We start from the raw sequence: 24,978 nt of genomic DNA, 5'->3' as shown, positions 1-24,978 counted from the left end.
GAGGACAGCTTTCCTGGGCTTCTTCTACAGCTGGTGGATAAGGCACCAAGAACAGTGTTGAGGGCAGTCAGGGGCTGGGAGAAGCTGAGGGGCAGGAGAGTGACCACTAATTTGCAGATGCCCACAGATCGTATCTGTGCCAGTCCCACATCCCCAGGCCCTGAGAGCCTGCACTTGATCTCACCTGTCCCTGCCCTCAGCTGGCTGGCCATCCATGAGAGGGCTCTGGGACCTGGGCCCAGTTGCAGGGGTCTTGGCAATGACCACAGTCTTCAGGTCTTGCAGTGAGGCCCGCAATTGATTGTAGATGCGCAGGAAGTGGAACTTCTCGTGAGGCAGCACAAAGATAGCAGTGACAAAGCGGTACCCAACGAGCAGCTCAAGCACATGGCCGTCAGCAAAAGCACCCCGTGGCTGGGTACAGCTGCGTGTGGGGTCCAGCAGCACGGTGGAGAGTGGCACCCGGCTGAGCTTGAAGCTGTTGCGGTTGCGGCAGTTGTGGGTGCCACGGTTGGGCATGGGGTTGAAATCAGCCTTGATGACGTTGAGGTGCTGGGGTGTGAGCAGCAGCCAGTAGGGAATGGCGGCAGACTTGACAGCCTCGGAGGGTGCACAGCAAGAGCGCCGCACAGCCGAGCAGAGCGTGCAGCTGGCCCACTCGATGTTGCCTGAGTAGTCCCCGGCAGCTGTCTGTACCATGCGCTTGTCACTGTAGACCAGGTAGACAGGGAAGCAGCCCTGGCTGCGCTCCTGGCAGCCGCCAGCTACCTTGTAGAAGGTGAGCAGCTGGCGCAGAAACTCCTGCAGGCTGGTGTGGCTGCCATAGAGGATGGGGCTGCATAGCATGGCCATGTGCTGTGGGGCGAAGCAGGAGCGCAGGTCAGCGTGGAATTCGTGCAGGTTGGCAGCGTCTGAGATGATGAAGAGAGTGTTCTCACTGTGCCGCACCTTGAGCACCAGACACAGCTCCGGCATGAGGAAGCCAAACTCAGTGAGATCGCCGTGTGGGAAGCAGAAGACAAAGCGCAGGGACGACAGGATATGCTGGCTACTACCTCGGGACTCCTGGTGCGGGATCTCAAAGACTGCAATGCCGAAGTCAGTGAGCACCAGGCAGGCGGCAAACTGGCGGATGCTGCCCTGCACATGGATCAGGAAGCACCACAACACCTTGAGAATGCGGATGTGCTCCAGCAGGAAGTCCTCGTCTGCGCCCAGGGCCCACTCCAGCGCCAGGCGCTCTTCCTCGGCCTCCTCATCTTCCTCCTCCTCCTCATCCTCTTCCTCCCCCTGGCCATTGCCTTCCTCTTCCTCTGCATCTGCATCTGGAGGTCCCATTTCAAAGTAGCGGTTCTCAGTGACATCTTCCTCATCCTCGTCATCTTCCTCCTCCTCGCCTTCCTCCCCCTGGCCCTCTTCCCGTTGGTTGGCGGCCTCAATCCAGGCAGGCAGTTGCCGCTCGATGGCCTGGCGGATCAATGTGCTCAGGCGCTGGATGAAGTCCTGGTTGGTGGCCGTGTAGCCAATGCAAGTAAAGGGCAGAAAGATGATCTGGCCAGACCCAGGTACCACCTGCACTTCCGGCTCTGCATGCTCTGGACTGTGTGGGGAGAGACTAGGTCAGGGACACTGTACCCAAAACCTGCTGCTGCAACCCTGACTCCAAGGGACCAATCTATGAATCTCCTGAGCCTCCTACACAGCTAAGATTGTCTCTAGAACAGTGTGGAGCTAAAGTGCTGGCAGACAGAAGGTTAGGTGACCAATCTGAGTCCAGACTTTCATGAGCTCAGACACAGCTGTCCACCACAGCCCTGCTGAGACCACACTGGCTCCCACAACAAAAGTACTACAAAGACTTCGGTCATTCAGATGCTGCCATTAGTCCTATAGGCAATGAGTGCTCCATGACGTGAACCTATCTGTTCCTAAAGACTCCTTTCGAGGGCACCCAGGGGACCTCCAGGGGCAGGGAAGGAGGCTGGGGTGAGTCCTAGAACCTTCATGTCTAAATTCTACCTCCTCCCGCCTACTTCAGCCCTCACATGGGGAACATTTTGGAAATGCTGCTGTAAAGGGTCAGGGAACTAATATTTCAGGATTTGTGTGCTGCCCCTATCTACATAGTCTTGTTTAAACAGACATCTAAGGATATAATTATCATTCTTAGCTCACAGACTGTACAAAACAGACTGGACTAAACTGGCTTTGATCTGCCAGGATAACAAGAATCAGGCAAAGTTTAGGGAAAACAGGCCAGAGTCTGTCTAATCTGTGCTTAGTTTAAGAAAGAAATAGCTCTGTAGGACTTTTGTGAACAGACTGTTAAAATCTAGCTGATTACCCCAGCCTGTAGGTAAGAGTGTGCAGCTTGGCCATGCAGCCTGGTCCACAATACCTCTTGACCTCTTCCTTACCTTGCACCACCAACAGCTCCCGGCACGTCTCTTAAGTCATCAGAGGCTGCCTAATAAAAGAAGGAAATGCAGTCAGCCCACGTGCTGCAGTTATTCCCTGGTACTACAGGGTACTGGAACCCTGAGATGCTGCCTGTGGAGGTACCTTACCCCTCCTCCCCCTACCACTGCACTCTGGGATGCATGGTGTAGGGTAGGGCCCAGGGAACCTGTTCAGCTAGTTATCCTGCCAGCACATAGCAGGGCTTGCCTTCCCACTCGTCTATCTGACACTAGCCCACACTCCCAACCTCAGGCAAGAGCCTGTCACCACTGTCATGGTGTCTGGCATCCAGGGCTCCTCGTACTTCCCAATGGGCCAGGTCTATGGTCCACCAATTTGGTCTGGACCTAACTGGTTAGCAGCGCACAAGGAGCAGAGATATGGCAGGTATGGTGAGGTCTCCACCGCTCTATGCACACTAGGCAAGACTAGGGCTTGGGAACCTTTTGCTGTGTGACCCCAGGAATGGAGTGCTAGGCACAGACAAAGACTTAGCAAACTGTCCCAATCTCACAAGGCAATAATCCTGGGCTGTACAGACGGATGGGACCGGGAGGGGGTCAGGCACCAAGCATACAGCACATGAGCAACTCTCACTTTCCTCTTCTCTCTTTCCAGGACACAGAGATAGGCCCTGGAAGCCTGAGAAGCAGCCACAGAGAAGATGCCAGAGTCATACTGTCCCAGGCTACTGGGGTGACATGTGGGAAGGGGCAGAGTAGCCCCATGGAGGCAGAGAGAAGTACTCCCCTTGAACTGGGCAGTATGCTCATGTGGGCTCAAGGGTCACCTGTTCCCCCTGTCCCCCAGAGCCCAGTGAGAGAGCAATGCCTATTCCCATGCTGGGGAGGGGAGGGACAGGTTGAACAGAGACTCTAAACCACTCAGTTTGTCAAGACTCAACTAGAGACACATCCAAGAGAAAGACTGTGTGCCAAGCAGAGCACACAAAGAAACCCTGGCAGCATCTACCACACTCCAACCAGGCCACTTCTACTCAGGCAGCAGAACTGCCACAGAAGAAAAGGTCCCTAGAAGCAGGCAAGGGTGTTACCTGTCCTGCAGGGATGGACTCCAAGGAGTCAGAGCAGCCCCGGGCAATGGGCCGGTCCTCAGGAGTCAGACTGTCTGTGGATGAGAGGCTGCTGGCCAAGGCCTCCTCCTGCACGAACATGATCCCTGCAGAGAGATGGGGTGGGCGGGCGGGCAAGCGGAGAGAGCAGCTATTCAACAAGGGGGCTGGGCCTTGGGCTACTGGTATGGCTGGGGGCTAGCCAGACCCCAAAACCATCATCCGGGTTATAGAAGAAATGACAAAGCTGAAATCCTCAAAAAATTCAAGCATGAACCAATGACTGCTCCTTTAATTTTAGGGCAGGGAGAGGCTTTCTGAGCACACATTCAAAGGAAGAAGCTGCTAAGTACGAAAATATAAACACCAAACCTCTAGATGAATTTTAAAGACTAAGATAAGGCAAAGCCAAATGCAAAGAGAAAAAAGTACTTGTAATATTTAACCAAGATTTATATTATATCTTTAATCTATAAAGAACTGTTACAGATTACAAAACCAGGAGGGGTAAAAACCCCATCAAGAGACTGCAAAGAACATGAGATGTAGAATTAGAAACTGATACAATGTATGAAAAGGATGCTTTTCCTCTCTAGCACACAAAGTTGAAATAGGAGACCAGTTTGTCTCTCTCACTTTGGCAAAGGTCAGACTGTTCAGCTTAGCCCAACCAAACCGGGCAGAGGGGGGCACTGGGGTGCAAGCTGGCCCACCCATCAGAAGAGTAGTTTGGCGATATGTTCATCAACAGCCTTAAAAGTGTTCACTCCAGGAGCATTGTTCCAGGAAAGGAGTAGATGTGGCCCCTATGCCCTGATCAGACATTTCTGCAGGGCTCACAAATCTGCAGAACACAGGCTCCATCCCCAGGAGGCCAGACCTTGCAGGCTTCAGTTTCCTCCAGGACTGCTGGGTACAACTGGAAACAGCCTGCACCAACCAGCTTGTTTCTTACAGGGCATCCACTGATGCCCCAGGGCCACCTCCCATGAACAACAGCATTGACTCAAGACCTCCAGAAAAGCATGGGGCTTAAAAACTCTACAGAGGCTGTTTTATGAATAGAGTCTGTCTGGACTCGTTACTTCACTTCAGTCCACAGACTGGTTGAGGTGAAAGCCTTTTTAAGCATGCTCCAAACTGCAGCTAGCTGGTTTAGAGGAGTGCAGGTCTGCCTCCACAGTCTGGCTTTGCCACCAAACAGTCACCATGGCCCAACGAAATGACCCAGAGCCTCATAGGGCATGAGACTCTGTACAGTTCAGCTGCTGCCCACAACAGGACAACTCACACAGGCCAGCTCCTTTGCCCAAGACCAGGCATCCCCACAAAGCAAAGCAGCAGAGGCTCTGCAAGGCAGGAAGGGTGGCAAGCACACAGCCACGAACAAAGCGCCTCCAGGGGACCCACTTGCTGCTGTTCTTTTCTGGAATCCACCCTCTCCCACTGACACGTTCAAATCCTACTCATCCTTTGAGACTCACCTCTGATACCACCTCCATTCAAACCTCTGCTCCAGACCTTCTACAAAGACTCCAAGTCATACTACTCTGAAAACCCTTGGGGATACAGTTTACCTGCCAAGTGGCTCCACGATCCTCAGGGCACTGTCTAGAACCCCCTATTAAAGGATTAGGGAAGGGGGAGCCCTTCCTAAACACATTTTTTGAGCAAGAGCAGTGCTAAGCGCTTTCCCTTCCCCAGCATTAGCTCATGCATGCCTCTCATTATTTACCACATTTCATCAAATCTAAGATGCATGGATGTGGTGCCATCTTGGTCTTAGCAGGTGTCCACAGGTTTTTCCCCGATTCCATCACGAATACCAGCTGGCTGACAGCAACTAGGGGACGCCACTGACTGAAAGATGCATCTCAATATCAGAGAAGTCACAGGGTAGAGACATGTGCATCTTAGAATCGATGAAGTAGGGTGAACCCACTTTATAGTTGAGAAAACAGCTTCAGAGAGGCTACAAGTTGCTTGAGATCATACAGCCACAAAGTTGGAACCTGAACTCAGCTGCCTGCTCCCAACCACCTCTCTACACACCCTTCACTCAGCCCAGGGACTGGGCTGGAGAATCAACTCTGACATTTTGCACACTGGTCCCTGTCAATCACAATCCTCCATGGCTCTGACAGTTGGCTAATAGCACCTATAATGACCAGAGGTCTGGTGTTTTCTGGACAGCATACCCTTCAGGCAGGCTCCTGAGTGCCCCGTTTATTCACAAACATGATCCCCTGGTACAGATCAGGCTGGGAACAACAGGCATAGGTTAGCAAAGCTGCTCCCACAGGGGAGAAATCCCTGCCCATTCAGGCCAGCTCCAGTAACACACAGCCAAACACATGCATACGTGGGTGCCTCCACATTTGTGAGACAAAAAGCAGCACTTTCTTGCCACTACCCCCACCCCCAAGCCTTGTTTGGACATGAGGAAATGTGGACAGGGACAGTCTGTCCATTTCCTTCCTGGACTATGGCCTGCGCAAACAAGTAGTCAGAAAGGGCCACTCAGCGAATGAGATAAGGGACATTGAGAAGTCCTCATATAGGAGTTTGACCTTTTTCATTTGTCACCCAAAGGAAAGAGATGTGCACACAAAGACATCCACTGCAGTTTTATTTATAAGAGGTGCAAATCTGGGACAATGTCTCAACGTCCAGTGACTGGGAAGGGGAGACAGACTACAGAGCCACTCTGGGGAGTGCCCAGGGCAAGAGGGCAGGCAGAGAGAAGTGGTGGTAGATGAGGCCGGGCCCAGGCTGTTGCAAAGGCTTCACCACCTGCAGTTGCACCCCAGGGGGGAGACACCAGATCCCCTGCCCGCCTGAGGTCTGCTCTTCACCAGTTTATTCTCCACTTGTTCATCCACATACTCACTCACTCACTCATTAGGCCAATGCTGACCAAGAACAGGCTGTGTCCTTGGATTTGGAACCTTGGCACCTCCCTGTCTCCCAGAAGCCTGCGCCTCGGGCTTCCTCTGCAGGGCTGCCAGTGTTGTGCGGGCCCAACTTGGGGTTTGGCCTCAATGCAGGTGGCAGAGACAGGGAAACTTCCTCACAGAGATTCAAACCCTCCTTCCCTTTTATGTAAAAAATACAACCAAGAATTCTCAGCAAAGAGTTTGACAAAAGCAAATGGGCAAATTTACATACACCTAGCCCCACCGTTCCATTTTCATGAATTCTCTTCTGCATATTACAGCTGTGACCTCAGTGCACTATTCTGCATCGGGCTTTTGCCTTAACATAAACAAGTGTGTCTCCCTTCTTGCTGCCCAGTCTTCTCTCACTGATGGGACTGCCACAGAGGGTTCTGTGCCACAGCTGCCTCTCCCTCCCCTCCTTGGCGTGCATGTCACAACCTGGTGTTGCCAGCAGAGCACTTCCCCTTCCCCCAGCAAGTTATCCCTCTCCAAGAGAAGTTCTCCAGTGGGATCACCAGGTCAAGGGGTGGGAATGTGTTTCTGGCTCATGAAACCTAAGGTCAAACTGTTTTCCCAAGACCTCACACCAAGTTCTGCGTCTCCAGGAGCCTGGGCGGGCGGCGTTCTTTCCTGTGTGTCCCGAGCCTCAGCTCCACTCAGGACAGCACACCTGCCCCTCTTCCGTTGGGGCCGGGCCGGCAGACATGCTCATGGGACCTGCTTCACTCACTCATCTCCGAGGATGCCTGGGTTCAGAGGTGAAAGCCCTTTGAAAACGCTAAGACAGTGGGCAGATGAAAGGCATTGGTGTTCCATGGATCCACAGGGATGCAACCAGCCCATCTTGGTCCCAACGCAGTGTTTTAGGGCTGGGCTACACCTTGAGAGCCACAGAGATGAGGCAATGATAAAAGAAAGCTCCTCACATAGTGATCAAAGCTCCAGGCTCAGTAAAGTAACAATGCTTCCTACTAACAAGCAGCCAACCTGCCCAAGCTGCTTGCTGGGGACTGGGTTCTCATGAGCCAACAGCCCTGAGCCTGCTCAAAGGGCAGCCTCAGAGCCCAACCAGACACCCCAAGGTATCCTACAGAAGCTAGATGAGGGTGTTAGAGCACGGAGTGTCCTCACTAAGCAAACAACAGCACTGAAATTAGGCCAGGTACCCCCTGCCATGGGCCACCTGAGGAGCCAGCCTATAGACAACACCACCCTCCCTGTGCCTGACCCTGTAGGAAGCAGGTACCAGCATCTCTCCCCCAACTCCGGCCCAGACAGGGGTCCCAGGCAGGCTGGAAAGCTCCACTAGGAGCATGAGCCATATGCGATTACCTTGGTTGGAGAGGATGGGCTGGGGCAGAGAGGCAGAGGTGGGAGCTGCAGTGAGAGGGGATCCACTGGGTCTGGCACAAGGGGCAGCTAAGAGCCGGGAATCCTCACCAACCTGAGGAAAAGTGCTCAAGTCAGCCCGAAAGAGAAGGAAAAGTGCAGGAAGAACAGAAATAATAAGGCTAGAGGTGTAGAAGGAGGAGCTCAACATTCTTACAACCAGGTGATGAAGATGGCGTCACATGGCCCTAAGTGGTAGGTACTACCACTTCACCATGTCACATATGAGGGCCATGTGACTTGCCCAAGGTCTTACAGCCAGGGAGTGTGGTACAGGCAGGATAGGCAGCCCTGAGCAATCCCATGGCTCAGTCTTCTCACAAACAGCTCCTTCCTTGTCCTGCTCTTCACCACCATTCCTCCCACCTCCTACATAAATGCCCACCTTCTTCTCTGGGTTAGTCAGTTTGGACTTGACATCCTTGGCTTTCTGAATTGCTTTCAGAACTTCCACGGTATCCAGCTCCTTCTCTGTGGTTGCTGTATTATCCAGGCAGACCTACACAGGGTCCAGAAAGTGGCTTTCAGTATGGGGACTGGCAAGCATGGAGGGAGTAGGATGGCAGAGCCCTGCTGAGGAATGGGCATGAGAACCTCCTATAGGCCAGGCCTCAGAAGGCACTGGAGGTTGAGTGAGGCTCAGCTTATAGGGAAGGCAGGCTCCTTACAACAACATGAGTAACCTGAGAATGCCTTGGAGGGGCCCACAGAGGTATCACACAGCCTCCTTCATCTCTGGGAGCCCCTCTCCAAGAAGAGGGGCAGCCTTTTGGGTGGCTGTGACTAGAGGAAGGGGAGACGTAGACTAAGCTCCACTTATAAGCAGAACTCAGATGGTCAGAGAGCAAGAGGAGCGCCTTCTGGGCAAGGGAACTGGCAGGGCAAAGGTACAGAGAGCCAGAGGGGAGGAAAGGGATACCAATCTGGGAATGCAGGAGGAGCTCAGACTGGCAGGCACTCAGTAGGCGGGCAGTGTGCTCAACTGAGGGAAGGTCCCAAGGGCCTAGACAGGGCTGACATCGTGTGGCTAGGGAACCTTCCCAGGTCTGAAGACATGGCATCCTGTGGAGACTGAGTTGGGAACAGTGTGGAGACAGCAGCGCTTGGGGCAGAGGTGGGATGCAAACAGACCACCAGGGCTGGTGAAAGAATGGGGAAAGGGCCTGCTGGAGGCTGAGGGAGAGGAGTGAACACGAGGAAGGACCTGGTTGACATGGTGGCAGGTGGACAGCCACAGCAAGCAGGCAGCAGATACTGGGCTGGGCCACATTGCCAAAGGCAAGCAAAATCTGTGGGCATGTAGTCAGGCACCATGGCTAGTTGTACAAGAAACAGGATTATTTTAAGTATTTTATTTCTGCCCCTTGCCTAGAATAAACAATGTTATTTTTTCAAAGTTGAAGACAGTTCTTCCACACCCTAGATTTGTGCCTGTGAATTCCCAGGAAGCCCTCCTGACCTGTAACTCCAGCAGATGGACATAAAGCCCCGCTGATAGCCCCCAATGGGAGAGGGGTAGGAGGTACAGGGAACCTTTCCCTAGGGGGCAATGGACTGCCTAGATCTGAAAGGCATTCAGACATCCTGCTGAAGCAGGTGAAGGCAAAGAGTGGACACCCCACCTCATCCTGCCCATGCAGCCCTAAACTCCATCCTGCCATCTCCCTGGGCTCTGCTGGTGGTACCAGGACTTACCTCAGAGGCCCGCTCCCCGAACTGAGCAAGAACTTTGGTCCGGTAGTCAGGAATGATGCTCACAGGGTTGTTCAGCAGGGTCACGTGCTCCAGACATGGGAGGCTGCCAATGCTCCTGATCTCCTCCATCTGAAAGGCATGAGCGCCATTCTTTGGGCCCCTTCGCCTAATACTTCAGCCACACGACAACACTCTGGATGGCCTCTTTTAAATGAAAGGAATCTTCACGATCTTCCTTAAAGTGGTAATCACCAAGGCCCAGCAACCCCAGAGCCTGGAAGCACCTTAGGACTGTAGCTCACCTGCTCAATTCTGTTGTTGCTGAGGTCCAGGTTGAGCAGAGAGTAGAGCTTGTGCAGGCCAATCAGGCTCTCTAGGAGGTTGCCTGCTAGGTTTAAGGTCTTGATGTTCCCCAGTTTGGTGTGAATGCCTTCCAAGGAGGAGAGCTTGTTGTAGGACAGGTCAAGGTGCACAAGGTTGTACAGGTGCTGCAGAAGTATTGAGAACAGGACAGCAGCCTAGGTCAAGCTTCCCAAGAGGGGCCTGCTGACCTTCCAACCCAAACCTTGCAGAGCTGCCTTGCAGCTCTGTCATTCTCTGATGGTTACTGGGAAGGGAAGCCCTCTTTTCTACACACATCATAACCCACAGGTTATGTAGATAGGGTGGGGTAAACGCTGAACACAAGCCTGTCCATCTTCAGGATGCCGGTATGCCATCTTCATTACACTTGGTTTGTATTTACTCAGCTCTTATAATTTTTTGACTAGAGCAATCATCACTCAGGGCATCACTGGAAGCCTAAAGGAAAGGCAGCAGTCCAGCCATACCAACCCTAAGACATGGTCAAAGTCCCAAGGCTGTGATTGCCTCTTGACTTCTCTCAGGAGAATAGAACCTGGAGAACCTGTAGGGGCAGCGCTAGTCTCCACGACATTACCTGCAGGTTGTCCACAACCAGCACGCCATTATGACTCAGGTCCAAGAACTCAATCTTTGGGATCAGTTTCTTGTAAAAGAAAAGAATACAGACATTATGAGGCTGGACTCTACCCAGTCCCTGCACCTGGTGCTGGGTGTCATAGGACTCTTTCTCTTGACCACAGACTTTCCAGCTGGCTGTCCCTGCAGGGTCACTGATGTGACACCTCCCATTGCCTACCCAGCAGCACATCTGAAAGGACACACAGGGACACACTAGTCACTGTCTGTACAGAGCAACTGGCTTATGTCCCAGACAATAAGGGCGTCTACCCTTTTTTAACTCTACCCACCCTCACTAAGAAGCACGTAGATAGAATCATACTCCTGTTGCCCTAAGGTAACTGGAATGTCACTCTTACATGGGCACATCTATAATCTAGGGAGTGAATTTTCTGCTCTACTCCTTACATCACCTACCATAGTTCTGGTATTTCAAATGTATGTGTAATTGATATGCATCATTTGATCCTAAGTAGTAACTATTAATTTTAAATATTTTCATTTTGAAATTTAATTTACAAACTGCAGGCAATGCATAGAGCACAGGACACAGGTTTTCTGCAGTTGTTCCAAAGAAAGTCAAATTAAATACCCAGCCCTCAGGATTTGGTCAGATCAGAGCAGTGCCTGGCAGTGGCTACTGCCAGCATACCACAGACTCGTCGATCTTGGAGATGCTGTTGTGGCTCAGGTCGAGAGTGGTCAAAGCTTGCCATGTGGGGATGACAGCAGTCACAGTGCCTTCAAGGGCTGTGCCTTCAGGCTCCCACTCATCAAATTCCGAGGCTTCAGGAACAAGGACTTCCTGCGTAAGAACATCTGTTGAGCACCACGCTCAGCCCTCACGCAATACTAACTGGAACACTATTGTTGCAAAATTTAAGGAAGGACTGGAGCATATTTAGCATGCGGAAATGAGCTTGCATTAAAACGGGATTTGGTTCATGTGTCTTTCAATGATTGTGAAATAACTGAAAGGCTTAGCAATATAACAGCCACTTGGAATAAGTTCTGGAGTAAGTTTTTTCAGAAGCAAATGCTCCTCAAGCCCCCAAGGACCTCTGCTACATGGCGATGGCTGTTCTACCTTAATTCTCAGAGTCTTCACCCAAATTCATGCTGTTTCCAGGCAACTGTGTTTTCAGAGTGGTCCCCACCACGGACAGGAGGCCCTTTAACCACTACTTTGCAAGTATAAGATCATTGCTGAGACATGAGCACCAGTCACCGAAGGGGAGGGAAGCAGTCCTCCTTGGGTTAATTTTTGAGCATTATAAAATCTCTCCTTTTGCACTGACCAATTTGGGCTCTTTCAGTCAGGCAGCAGAGTGCCTTGGGGAGGAACAAGGCAGCCTAACCCCTTGCTCTCTCCACAGCCTCCTCCCTTCAGTCAGTAGGCTCAAGAGGAACTTTTTTTTAACGTTTTTATTAGTATGTAATAGTTGTACGGGCTTTCTGTGTGACATTTACATATGTGCATACAATGTGTCCGGGTTTGGTTCAAGGAGAAAGAATCCTCAAACTCGTATCTTGATCAGACCCTCTTGAGTCACAAAATTAGTCACTATATGCTTTTTCTATACTCAGGTGGGATTTTAACTTCACTAAGATGAAATCCAAGACAGGTAAAGAAGCCCCATTGCAAATGGAATGTTTCTGTCGTTCATGTACAAACAGTGCCCAGCACTCCTATGTCTCCTTCTACTTCAAGTTTATGGACAACAAGATACAAACGAGTGCTAAGCCAGGGACTGTTAGGCTTAGAGGAACAGATATTATCAATCTAACTGATGAAGGTCCTACCATCTCCACGGTCAAAATTTTTTCATTAAAAACAATGACCTTGCTGGGCATGTGGTGCTTACCTGTAATCCCAGCATTGGGAGGCAGAGGCAGGAAGATCATGAATTCACAGTTAACCTGGGCTACATAGTGAGACTCTCAAAGAAACTACTTGTCTCAAACAAACAAAATGAAACAAAAGCAAACCTAGTGAACCTTTTTTCTTTTTAGAGAAAAAAAAAAAAAAACACCCCCTTAAAATGCTTTGTTAACAACACTGATTTTTGGAGCAGATGCATGCTAAAGTGCTCTAGGACCCATCAAGAACTTGGAGGTCCTGCATGAATATGTGGCAACCCAAGGGAGGATGATCCAGCCTCTGGGCACAGATGGACATGGCAGTGCTGACACTGTTCTCAGTGGTGGGGATCATGGCTGGGACCCTGCCCCACAGATAGAAAACAGTAAAGGCAAAGCTTACCTTCATTGAGGTTGCTGAGAAGCGGACGCTCATTGTGGCTAAGGTGGGCTTTGAGGTGACCAGCCCTTGGATGTGCTTAGCATCACAATGACTTATCTGGAACAAAGCACAGATGCTTCTCAGAAATGGTATCTTAGTCCCATTAGGAAGCTGAGTGCTGGTGGCTCATACCTGTAATTCTAGCTACTTGGGAGGCTGAGATCAGAAGGATTGCAATTCAAGGCCCACCCAGGCAAACAGTAATCCAAACCCCATCTCCAAAATAACCACAACAAAATGGACTGGAGGTATGACTCAAGTGGTAGCATGCTTGTTTTGTAAGCGTGAAGCTCTGAGTTCAAATTCCAGTCCCATAAAAAAAGGCCCAGGAAGTGGATATTCATCCCACCTGCATAAAAAGAAGCCCAATAATGGGCAGTCCAAATGCTGGAGATGAGAACAGAGGTGATTCAAAGCCTAAGACTCTTTTTTTCCCCAATGCTATACAGAGCTGATTAAACATTCTCTGAAATACCTAGTAAGGAAGACATTGGGATTTTCAGACTCTCAATGAGCCACAAATTCCATTTTCTCAGTAAGGACTGCTTGGGGCTTGGCAGAGGGACAGAAAGGGTGGGTCATGGAAATCAGTGTGGAGAGCAAGGGGAGAAGTGCCTCCATAGTGCAGCAAGTGTGATAGCCTTCCTGCTGGCCCAGCCTTGTTCCACTGCCCTCAACTGTCCCTGTGGCAAGGAGAAGAGGGGTACAGGTCAATCACACTACCTCAAGCACCACACGACCACAGACCAGACAAAGCCCCAGCTGCTGAACAGAGCTGGGTCAGGCTTTCTTCTCACTTCTAAGGTCTTAGTCAGCCTGCAGTGGTCAAGGCACACACCCTGAATTTCTATCAAGGGGAGTGGCCCTCAAGACCCAAGACAAGCCTAGACTGCTGTAGGCAGAACGGGCCAAAGGATAGCAGGGTTCTGAAGTCAGACTCAGCCAGAAATTCAAATCTCAGCTTGCCACTCCTTAACTGTGTGATCCTGTCCAAACTTCCTTACCCTCCTAAGCCTCAGTTTTCTCAACTGTAAACTGAGAATAAAAGCACCCACTTCACAGAGCTGTTGGGAAGATTTGATTAAGGAGTACACATCAACAAGGGGTCTCAGGCTGAACACAAAAGCCAACTTCAGCTTAGGAAACATAGCCTTTAAAAACAGTTTTACTCCCCTCCCTTCCCTTCCCCTTTCCTTTCTTTCTCTTCCTCTCCCTCCCTCTCCCTGAAACCACAATCCTCCTGATCTTAGCTTTCCAAGCAGCTTTGGGTGACAGGCATGAGCTACCCCACCTGGCTTCCTCTTTCTTTTTAAAAATGGTAACAAAAATTAGCTTTGACAACCAAAGAGTTCAAACAATGTAAAGCAATTCTTGTTAGGCTTGGGCATCTTTATGAGGGCAAGGGACCCTCAAAGTCCTTTGTCTGAGCTGGGCACCAGTGACTTATGCCTATAATCCTAGCTACTTGAGAGTCTGAGATAGGAGGATCGTGATTTAAGGCCAGCCTCGGCAAATAGTTCAAGAGGCCTTATCTCCAAAATAACCAGAGCAAAATGAACTGGAGGTGTGCCTTAAACAATAGAGCCTGCTTTGTGAGCATAAAGCCCTGAGTTCAAACCCCAGCCCCCCACCTCCATCACACAAAAAGCCCTTTGCCTTAGAAACTAAAGACTTGGAATTCAGTCTGTCTGTTCCTTAGGATAATTTCCCAGGATTTCTGCTTGTATAGCCCAAGTCCTCTGACTCCATGAGAGGCCCAGAAGGAGCCAGCCTCTAGAACCAGTGCTTCACCTGTCTAAATGCCTTCTGTTGTTCATGTCAGGGACAGAGACATGCAGACCAGCCAAGGACAGGAGAAGCTCCCTCTCTGCCTTTAGAGGGGCCTGATTCACTTGAATAAAATCAGCCATTTATTGTTGAACATGAAAGCAACAGTTCCTTAAGATTCGATCTGGACAGGTGATATCAAAACCACTCCTTAGCCACAGGCAGTTGGAGAGAGATGATGCTTGTGCAGGGCTCAGCCCGCCTGCTCTCCAGTGGCCCTGGCCCTTACCTCCACCTGATGAAGAGACTTGAATATTGACAGATCAAACGGCAGGAGCTGCTCCTGAATGTTGCTGGTCCCAAAAGGTCCTTCTGTGCCAGAAACCTGAGACCAAAGATGGGGCTTAAATTAGTGCTGCTGCTGCCACCACTTGCCATCTGCACTCTTAGCCAGTGGAGCAGCAACTCCCAAACCTGAAGCTCTGACTACTTCTACTGGCAACAAAGGGGCTATGTAGGTTTAAAAGGAGTCGGGACGCCCCCTGGTGTTCATAGCCAAAAGCACAGTGCCAAAAACACTTTCTTCCATGGAGATCCCCACCCTTGGCGTCCTTCATACACACACTCCAGCCAGTGAGCTGTCAAGCCCCATGGCCAGCTGAGTGCCTTGTTACTGCTGAGCCACTGTATCTTTTTACCTTAAGGTATTTAAGGCGACAGGTGAAGTCCAGGATGTGCCCAAGGTCAGTCTTGGCATCCCCACTGGCGCACGTAGGCTTTCCCTGTGACAGCTGCTCGGTGACTGCATAGAGTTGCAGGGGTCTGATAGCAAAGACCTCACCAGCCCCCAGGAGCTGTTCTCCTGTAACAGCCAAGCCCTGCAAGATGAGTGCCCACCCCCAGCCCACTGTACGGCCAGGGCGTTTGTCTGCCACTAACAGTCAACAAGCACTAAGCAAGCACCTATTACACACACCTGTGTTGGGATATGCACAGTCCTAAGCACACAGGAGTAGCTGCCTTCCTGAGCTCACATTGGGCACAGAGCAACCCTAGACACATGGTGACAATGGAGGGAAAGGGCATGGGGGACTGTAACTGGGGAGCCATCCTGAAGAGTGAGGCTGAGTCAGACCTAAGGCTCTGACCAGGATAGGGCTGATGAGAAGCAGTGTTCTGGGCAATGCCACAACCTTCAAAATGCAGGTGCCATGGCTAGTTGCAAGCCTGAGATGCCAGGTCAGTACAGAGCCTGAACGGCATCTCGGGTAAGCAGGTGGAATCTTAGAGAGCAGACTGATTGGCATTTGGTCCTTGCGCTGCTCCTCTTGGGCATGCACCCACCCTTAAGCAGGTTAGTGGGTGTCTATCCTTACTTCTACCTATGGTCTCTAGCAGGGAAGGAATGGTAAACAGTGCTGTTGGCAGGCGTGCTCCTTAGCTACTGTCACCATGCTCTCTGAGGGGGCTGTGACCCAAGGTTAACTTCTATTTGCCATTTGAACCCTTTCAGGCAAGGACAGACCAAGTGTAAGATATAGCATGCCAGCCACGTTTCAGCACCCCACCATGGCGCTTTGGAATAGATCCTAAGCCCACAGTGAGCTGTGACACAGAGACTCAATGAAGAATCTCAAGGTGGGAAAACTGAAAGCTGCTGAAGTCAGTTTAAGAAAGGGACTAGGGAAAAGGGAACATAATGGAGGGGGAACCAAACCGGGGTACACTGTATGTATATATGGAAATATCACAATGAAACCCCTGTATAACTATCGTATACTAACGAAAGCATAAAAAAAAAAGTCTCAGGGTGAAAGACCACAGGATGGATAGGTGGCAGGCTTAACTATGGCCCAGAGCCAGGGATGTGAGTACCTAAGGAAGTGGGCTCTGGCTAGGCCTCCAGCCATCTAATGGGACTAGGAAAGTTGTGGCCAGTATTTCAAGGACCAGTGGCCATGTACCTTTTTCAAAGAGTTCTTCAGCCAGTGCTGCAGTGATACCATTTATCTCCTGTGGAGAAAATAAATCCTGTGGTTAGGAAGTCTATTTGCCCTGTCACTGGAATCAGTACATTTGCTATCTATTTGCTCTGCTGCTATGCCAACTCTCTAGGCAGTAAACACAATAAAGGAGGAGGCAAACTATAATGAAGCAAGGAGCTTATCAAAGGAAACTAGGCATTTCCAGATATGTGAACACCTGAAAGGATTCCTCAAAAGCACAAGATCAGACTAATGTTGTAACTCCAGGTCCATATGGGCACTGCTGAATGCACCATGGCCAGAGAGGCCAGTACTTGGCTACGCTAAGGGCTTGCCTGGGAAGCCAACAGCACCCAAAACCGGCTCTGGAGTTCCTAGGAGAGGGTGTGGTAGAGAAGTCCTATTTCTTTTGGAAAAGAGGCCCCTCTATCACTCAGGTGGAAGGAAGAATCTCCCAGAGTCAACCTTCCCTAGGAAGACCATACCCGCCTTCTCTCATTTCATGTGTCTCAGAAAAAAGTGGACACTTGTTCTCTTCCTGTGCTCATCCCTTCCAGACTCACAGCAGTACCACTCAGCCCTCTGAGGGTCATTACAAGGAATGGGAAAGGTTTTTCTTTCAGAACGATGCGATAAGCACTGGCAGAGTGGCTCAAGTGGTAGAGTGCCTGGCTAACAAGCATGAAGCCCTGAGTTCATATTACAGTACTGCCAAAAAAAAAAACAAAAAAAAAAAAAAGAAAAAAGAAAATGCGATAAAGGACAAGGACGAGCCTTCAGTCACAGTAACAACTAACATGCTGGGCTCTAATTAACATCAGGTACTGGCTCACTGAACCCTCCCACCACCCTGCAAGAGGAAGCTGCAACCTTGAACCCTGGTACAAAGATAAGCAAACACAGGTAGAGATTGGATAATGTGACCCTTCAATTTTATATGGCTAGAAACTAGAAAAGTCCTATTTAAGCACTTGGCCTTGGGTCTCTCTACATAACCAATCACCTCAGCACTTCGATGGCAACTGGCAGCTCCCACCCCCACCTCTCACAGGTAGGAATTTTAACTAGCTGACAGATGGCAGGCAACAGGCCTTTCTGTAAACAGGTCCAGATAGAGGCTGCACAATCACTTTCACAGCTCACAGGACATGTAATTCACATGTTGATGGGACTCTGAAGGCACTGACTACAGGAGACAGAGTGTCCTGTTCCTGTTTTTCTCTTTGGTTGTTTGTCTCTTTCTTGTTATCTTTTATATACCACACTACTTCCCCTCTCCCAGTACTGGGATTGAGCCCAGGGCCTCATGCATGCTACATTAAGACAGCACTTTAGCACTGAGCTACATCACTCTTTTCTAAATTTTATTTTAAGACAGGGTCTTAACTAAGTTGCCCAGGCTGGCTTCGAAATTGCAGCTCTCCTGCCTCAGCCTTCCAAGTAGTTGGATTACAGTTGTGTACCTCCATGCTCACTCACCGCAGCTTCTTTAACAGCTGTTTATATGCTGTAAACATTTCCTCCCAGACTGTGTATGCCTTTATCCTTTGTTCAAGGTGGTTTTCATGACATAGCAAGATTTTTCATTTGTGACTTTGAGGGTTTCTTCCCCACCTTACGATTATAAAAATATCCTAATTTTCTTTTGGTCCTTTATGGCATTTTAAAAAGATGTGTTTATTGCCAGTGTGGAAAGGAGATGAGGTGGATCAAGATTTGAGGTCACCTTGGGCAAAAAGTTAGTGAGACCCCCATCTCAACAAGAGGCTAGCCTGGGCAAAAAGTTAGTGAGACCTCATCTCAGCAAACAAGAAGGATGTGGTAGGTGTATCTGTAATCCCATCTACATGAGATGTATAGGTGGGAGGATCAAGGTCTGAGATACCTGAAAAAATAACCAAAGCAAAAAGGGACCAAGTGACAAGGCTCAAGTGGTAGAGTGCCTGCGCCTAGCAAGCTTGCAGTCCAACTTCAAATTCCAGTACTGCCCTGGGTGGGGTGTTATTTAATCTGCTTGAAATTCAGTTTATATGTATTATGTATAATGTGAAAGTCATTCTTCTCTCACCCCTTCCCCTCAGTGTACAAAAGCCAAAGGGAACAAAATGAGCCAACACAGTTCCTTTTTAAAGGATTTAGTGGGACAGGGCCAAATGTAAAAGGGCAAGAGGAACTTAGCAACCTAAAAGGAGGGGAGGGGCTATGGGTTCACTCTGAACTTCAACTTCACTCTCTTGCAGCCTCTTTAATTCAATTACATTTTCCTAGGCAGCTGTGAAGACTGAAGATTAGGAAGAGCTTGGAATGATGCAAAGACTCATGCCTCTGACGCTTTTGAGAACCACGCCTTGTCTACAAATCCTCCCTACAGTCAGATCACCTGGCTTTGAGCAGTCCCAGGGCTGCCAATTTACACCCACCCCAATCTCCCAAAGGCAGCTTTGAAGCCTCTCAGCACAATCAGGCTTCCATAAACTTCTCACCAGGAAAGGGTTCTGTTGCCCGTTGTTTTGAACAATTCTCACCTTTCTCTAGGCAGCTGGCATCTCAGAAAGAGCACAGAAAACAAGAATGCCCCTAGGCACTAGCCCTCCTAAGGAATTTCCAGAAGACACAAAAAGCTGAGACAGTGACGGCAAAGGGCTTGTGCTAAGCAAAGGGCAAGCTTAAACCAAACTATATAACCTCTCCCTGCTCTTGGGGCACAGGAAGGGCACACTGTTGTGCTTTGTACTTGATTTCCCCAGCCAACATTCACCTTGGGAGGGAGCCTGAACTGGAACACAGGAATGCCTTAGCTCCACACCTAGAGCACTGGCTTCCTCTGGCCAAAATTTGGACCTGTGGGCAAAGGCACAGAGTCAGTTCTGTCTGGATCAGGAGATAGGGGCCCCTGAGCCCTAGCTCTTGCTGATACTTCACAGATGTCTTCCCTTAGGATATTGGCTGTAGACCTTCCTTCATTGCACAGTCTCATGCAGGCTTCAAAAGGGCCCCTGATCATCACCCTCCAGCTTACAAGAGACTGGGGCACAGAAAGTTTAAATGACTGGCTTAGAATAAGCTGTTAGGAAGGAGCTGGGCTAGGAGATAAACTTGGCTCTATCTCTAAGTCCACTCTTAGGGATCCTGTTCCAAATTGGTGTGCTAGAATTCTCCACCGGATTCCATTCCAGAGCTTGAAAACTGCTGCTCTAGAGGTTCTGAGATGCAGTCTGTGCCTGTGGGACCAGAAGATAGGGTGGAGTTATCCAGGGAGAGAGCAGACATAGGCTGCTCTGACCCCTGAATTCCCTATCTCAGAGTTGGCTGGGGAGAGAAGTGCTGCTTTCTTTCCTTGTCATTAAAATCCACACTGCAGAAGAACTGAGTTAGACCCCTACCTCACATCATATACAAAAATTAACTCAAAATGGATCAAAGCCCTACATGTAAAATCTAAACCTAAAACTCCTACAAGAAAATATAGTCACGTTTGTGACCTTGGATTATACAATGGTTTCTCAGATATGACACCAAAACCCCAAGTGACCAAAGGAAAAAATAGATAAACTGAACATCATTAAAATCTAAAACTTGGCCAGGTGGGGTGGTACACACCTGAAACCCCAGTATTTGGGAGGCTGAGATAGGAGGATCCTGAGGATCATGTTTATGAGCAACATAACAAGATCCTGTCTTTAAAAAGTGAAGCAGCCAGGGGTGTAGCTCAGTGGTAGAGTGCACGTTTAGCATGTATAAGGCCCTGGGTTTGATCTCCAGGAGAAAAAAAAAAAAAAAGAAAGAAAAAGAAAGGAAGGAAGAAAAAGACAATCTATAGAATGGAAGGAATTATTTGCCTATCACATTTCAGGTAATGGTCTAGCATCCAGAATACATATAAAGAACTGTTATAACTGAGCAAGTGTTTACAGGATAAAGGATCTGAATACATTTTTCCAAAGAAGATACACAGATGGCCAATAAGCACATGCAAAGAGGCTAAACATCATTAGTAACTGTGATAATGCAGACTAAAACCACAGGAGATATTACTTCACACCTACTAGGACATCTAGGATTTAAAAAAAAATGGTAAGAGTGTTAGCAAGGATATAGGGAATTTAGAACTTACACATTGCTGGTAAGTACATAAAAGTACAGGAACTTTGGAAATTAATTTGGCAGTTCCTCAAAAAGTCCAAACAGTTACTATGTGACTCAGTTTCCACTTCTGGATATAACGCAACAGGTAAGAAAATATAAGTTCACACAAAAACTTATACAGTAGTCTCCTCCTTATCCACAGTTTCATTTTCTGTGGTTTCAGTCACCCATGGTCAACTGCAGATTGAGATTATTAAACAGAAAATTCCAGAAACAATTTACAAATTTTACGTTACACACCGTTTTTAGTATCATGATGAAATCTCATGCTGTGCTCTGCCTCCTTTGTCCAGCATAGCCACACCATATACATGTCACTTAGTAGCCATCTCTGTTACCACAGTATTAAGGAAGTATTAAGTTTCTTACGTTCAAGTAACCCTATTTTACTTAATAGTAGTCTCAAAGTGGAACAGTAATGATGCTGGCAAATCAGATATGACAAAAAGAAGCCTTATTAACGTGTTTCCTTAAATGAAAAGATGAACGTTTTCAATTTAATAAGGAAAAAAAATATCATTTGCTAAGACTGGTAAGATCTGCAGTAAGAATGAGTCTTCTTATCCAGAAAATCATGACACGGTAAATTTGTGTATGTATGTAGAGTAAAAAACAGGGCTTAGTCTTATCCTTCTCTCAGGCGTCCAGTGGGAGTTTGGAACGTATTTCCCATGGATGGGGCAGGGCACTACTGTGCATAAATGTTCACAGCAGCATTATTCGTAATAGCCAAAGAGCAGAGACAACCCGTTAACTGATTGGATGGATAAACGTGTGGTGCAGTAGCCCCCACTCATCCAAGGGGGATACATTCCAAGATCCCCAGGGATGATTAAAACTGCAGACAGTGCCAAACCCTTTTGGGGTTTGAACTCAGTACCTTGCACTTGCTAGGCAGGCACTCTACCACTTGAGCCATGCCCCCAAGCCAATTTTGCTTTTAGTTATTTTTTTGGATAGGGTCTTGCGTTATTGCCTGGGCCAACGTGGACTGTGATCCTCCTATTTTACACTTCCCACTTAGCTGGGTGACAGGTGTGTACTATTACACCCAGACTATTGGTTGAAATGGGGTCTTGTTAACTTTTTGGCTCAGGCTGGCCTCAAACACAATCTTCCCAACCTCTGCCTATGTAGCTGGGATTATAGGTTTCTCAGCTCCAAACCCTTTATATACTATTTTTTTTCTGTTTCGTACATACCCATGATGAACTTTAATCTATAAATCAGGCATATAAGATATTAATAACTAACACTAGAATAGAAAAAATATAATAGTATACCATAATAAATATTTTGTGAATGTGGTCTCTCTTGAAAAACATCTTCTACTTCCACCTCTTCACTTCACTTTACTTCCTCTTTAGGAAACACTTCCTGACTTATCTTCCGAACATCCACATTGCCAGCATCACTCCTCAGGTGCTTTGGGACCATTATTACGTAAAATAAGAGTAAACCGAACGTAAGCACTGTGAAACTGTGCCAGCCATCATGGCTAATAACTGACTAATGGGCTACTAAGTGATGCGTATACACTGTGGGTATGCTGCACAAAGGGCTCATCTGTGTCCCAGGAGGGGCAGCTACGACTCAGCAGGGTATAAAAACTAAAACTCATGAATTGCTTACTTCTGGAATTTTCCATTGGAAGATGAAAACATGGGTAAGTGGGACCCCTGTATAGTATATCTAAATAATATGATATTATTCAGTCGTAAAAGGACTAAGAGGGCTGGAGGTGTGGCTCAGGTGTTAGAGCACATGCCTAACAAGTGAGTTCAAGGCCCAGTACCAACAACAGAAAAAGGATTCATGCTACGATATGAATGGACCTTGAAAACAATGCTAAATGAAGTCAGTTACAAAAAGCCGTATGTTGGGCTGGGATGTAGCTCGGTGGTACAGCGCTTGCCTAGCATGCGTGAGGCCCTGGGTTCGATCCCAGCACAAAAAAGAAAAGACAAAAAAAAAGAAAAAAAGCCGTACGTTGTGTAGACCATTTACATGCAGGGGCAGGAAGGGTTAGAAAGTTACTGTTAATGGGTATGGGATGAACTGTTCTGGTTAGATAGTGGTGGTGACTGCAAAACTTTGTGAATATACTAAAAACTACCAAACTGTACATTTTAAGTATGAATTTTGTCTGCACATGGTGGCTCAAGTCTGTAATCCTAGCTACTTGGGAGGTAGAGATTGGGAGGACCATGGTTTAAGGCAGCCAACTCCAGGCAAAAAGTTTGAGAGACCTCATCTCAACCAGTAAAAGCTGAGCATGTGCCTGTCATGCCAGTCAGATGGGAGACATATCATGCCAGTCAGATGGGAGACATAAATAGTAGGTCTGAGGTCCAGGCTGATCCAGGCATAAATTCAAGACCCTATCTCAAATAATCAAAACCTGGGGGGTTGGTACCAGGGGGAGGGGGGAGGATATAAGGAAAGGGTACAGAAGAGTGAATATGGTAGAAATATTATATACTCATGTATGAAAATGGAAAAATGAGACCTGCTGAAACTATTCCAGGAATAGGGGGAGGGTGGAAAAAGGAGAATGATGAAGGGGGTGAATTCAACTTATGATATATTGTCAGAACTTTGGTAGATGTCACAATGTACCTCTATTACAACAATTAAAAATTAATTAATTAATTTTAAAAAATAACCAAAGCAAAAATGGTTGGGCCTGTGGTTCAAGTGATATAGCACAGTACCACCAGAAAAAAAAAAAAAAGAGTATGATTTTATGTGAATTATATCTCAATTAAAAAGTAATCCACACCATGGCCAAACAAGGGGCCCTGGGTCCACTGGGCCCACCTCATCCAGTGCCAGTAACGTAAGAGGTAGAACACATTTGGAATGACTCCAGAAGGGACACTGATGGTACAAAGTCTAAGAGAAACATTCCCCAGACAGCTCCTCCACCCCACCTGCAGAAGGCTGACGGTGCTATTGGACCATGTTCATTCGAGCTCAAATGAGGATCTAAATCCAGCGGTTCTCAACTGGGTACAATTTCACATTCTGGGGGCACCTGAGCAATGTCTGGAGATACTTCTAGCGCCACAATGAGGTGGGGAAAGTGCTATTGGCAACCTGTGGGGAAGAGGCCAGAGACAATGTCCTAAGCAATGCATAGGACAGCTCCTCACAGCAACAACTTATTCAGTCCAAAATGTCAACAGTACCCCAGTAGAGAAACTCTGGCTTAATCTAATCCTTGGATTTATATAATCTAGGGACCTCTTTGATACCAGTAATTTCAAATATATCCAAACTATTCCAAATAGGAGCATATGCCTCAAACCAAAACCACAATGTAGGACGGCCCAAGGCCCATCTCAGGCAGGCCTGTCTCGAAAAGAGCATTCAGGGCCTTTCCATGCTCAGAGCTGGGCAAGCCTGCAGCAGTCCTGGAGAATGCCTCTCCTCCAAGGAATAGGTCTTAAGCAACAAATTATATTCTCGAAGGGCTGCTTATCAAGTTTCATCCTTAAATGTAGAATCAAAGCTTTCTTAAAAGTACATTTCTTAAAATACTAACCAGAGAAGTTTATCTGAAAATCTCATATAAGGATGCAAATTTTTTTCTCACATAAGGAAAGGAAATGTAAAAAAAAATATTTACAACAGGAAAGTGTTGTTAACCACCATAAGCTTCTGGTGTGTGCTGAGTAAAATCCAAAGCACACAGACATATTCCAGTTTAAACACCACCCTTTCTCCACAGGACCCCACCCAGCTCAGTAGCCAGAAGTTAGCACCATCTCCAAACTCTCAATCTCCAGCCTCAAATTAGCGCTCCAAGAAAGGTTCAGCTCGATTACTCTGCAATGACTTCAAGAAAGTTGTGAGTTGGACCTTGCACCCATCACCCACGTCTCTTTCTACAAGACTGAAATGGGAGCAAACTCTTTGGTATCCTATTATTTTTCACATAAGGGTAAAATAATTAAATAGATTATCTGGAAATCTATCATCCAGAGTAAACTGCTCCTAGAATTTTGATGTATAAACTTCTAGAATTTTCCTAGACAAATATACCCATATAAAACTTTTTTCTTATAAAAGTAGAACTGTACTCTACATACTGTCTTAGGACCTGCTCTTTTCATAATTTATTTTTCTCATGTCAGTAAGTTCACAGCTATCCCATCATTTTTCCAGCAGCAAAATATCCAATTGCATGGTAGTACCCTTCAATTTTTTTTTTTCTTTTTGCAGCACTGGGGTTTG

General features: G+C 48.0%; 1 protein-coding gene across 5 annotated transcripts in view; it reads right to left on the bottom strand.

Annotated features, from left to right (window-relative positions):
- The window catches only part of Nisch (nischarin), a 34,952-nt gene that overhangs the window by 5,729 nt on the left and 4,245 nt on the right, over positions 1-24,978 (bottom strand). Inside the window, exons 4-16 of one of the 5 annotated variants that reach the window (XM_074043884.1) lie at positions 16,573-16,621; positions 15,307-15,470; positions 14,898-14,993; positions 12,803-12,898; positions 11,192-11,344; positions 10,496-10,564; positions 9,858-10,043; positions 9,556-9,684; positions 8,246-8,359; positions 7,804-7,915; positions 3,515-3,639; positions 2,418-2,467; positions 185-1,600 (exon numbers count right to left, since the gene is read on the bottom strand). In XM_074043884.1, the coding sequence (XP_073899985.1) occupies positions 185-1,600; positions 2,418-2,467; positions 3,515-3,639; positions 7,804-7,915; positions 8,246-8,359; positions 9,556-9,684; positions 9,858-10,043; positions 10,496-10,564; positions 11,192-11,344; positions 12,803-12,898; positions 14,898-14,993; positions 15,307-15,470; positions 16,573-16,621 (2,759 nt within the window). The other 4 variants (XM_074043888.1, XM_074043887.1, XM_074043885.1 and 1 more) reach the window with 4 other exon arrangements.

Source organism: Castor canadensis, chromosome 10 (genome assembly GCF_047511655.1).
Source record: "Castor canadensis chromosome 10, mCasCan1.hap1v2, whole genome shotgun sequence".
Lineage (NCBI taxonomy): Eukaryota > Metazoa > Chordata > Mammalia > Rodentia > Castoridae > Castor > Castor canadensis.
This window is presented reverse-complemented; position numbering and strand designations above follow the sequence as displayed.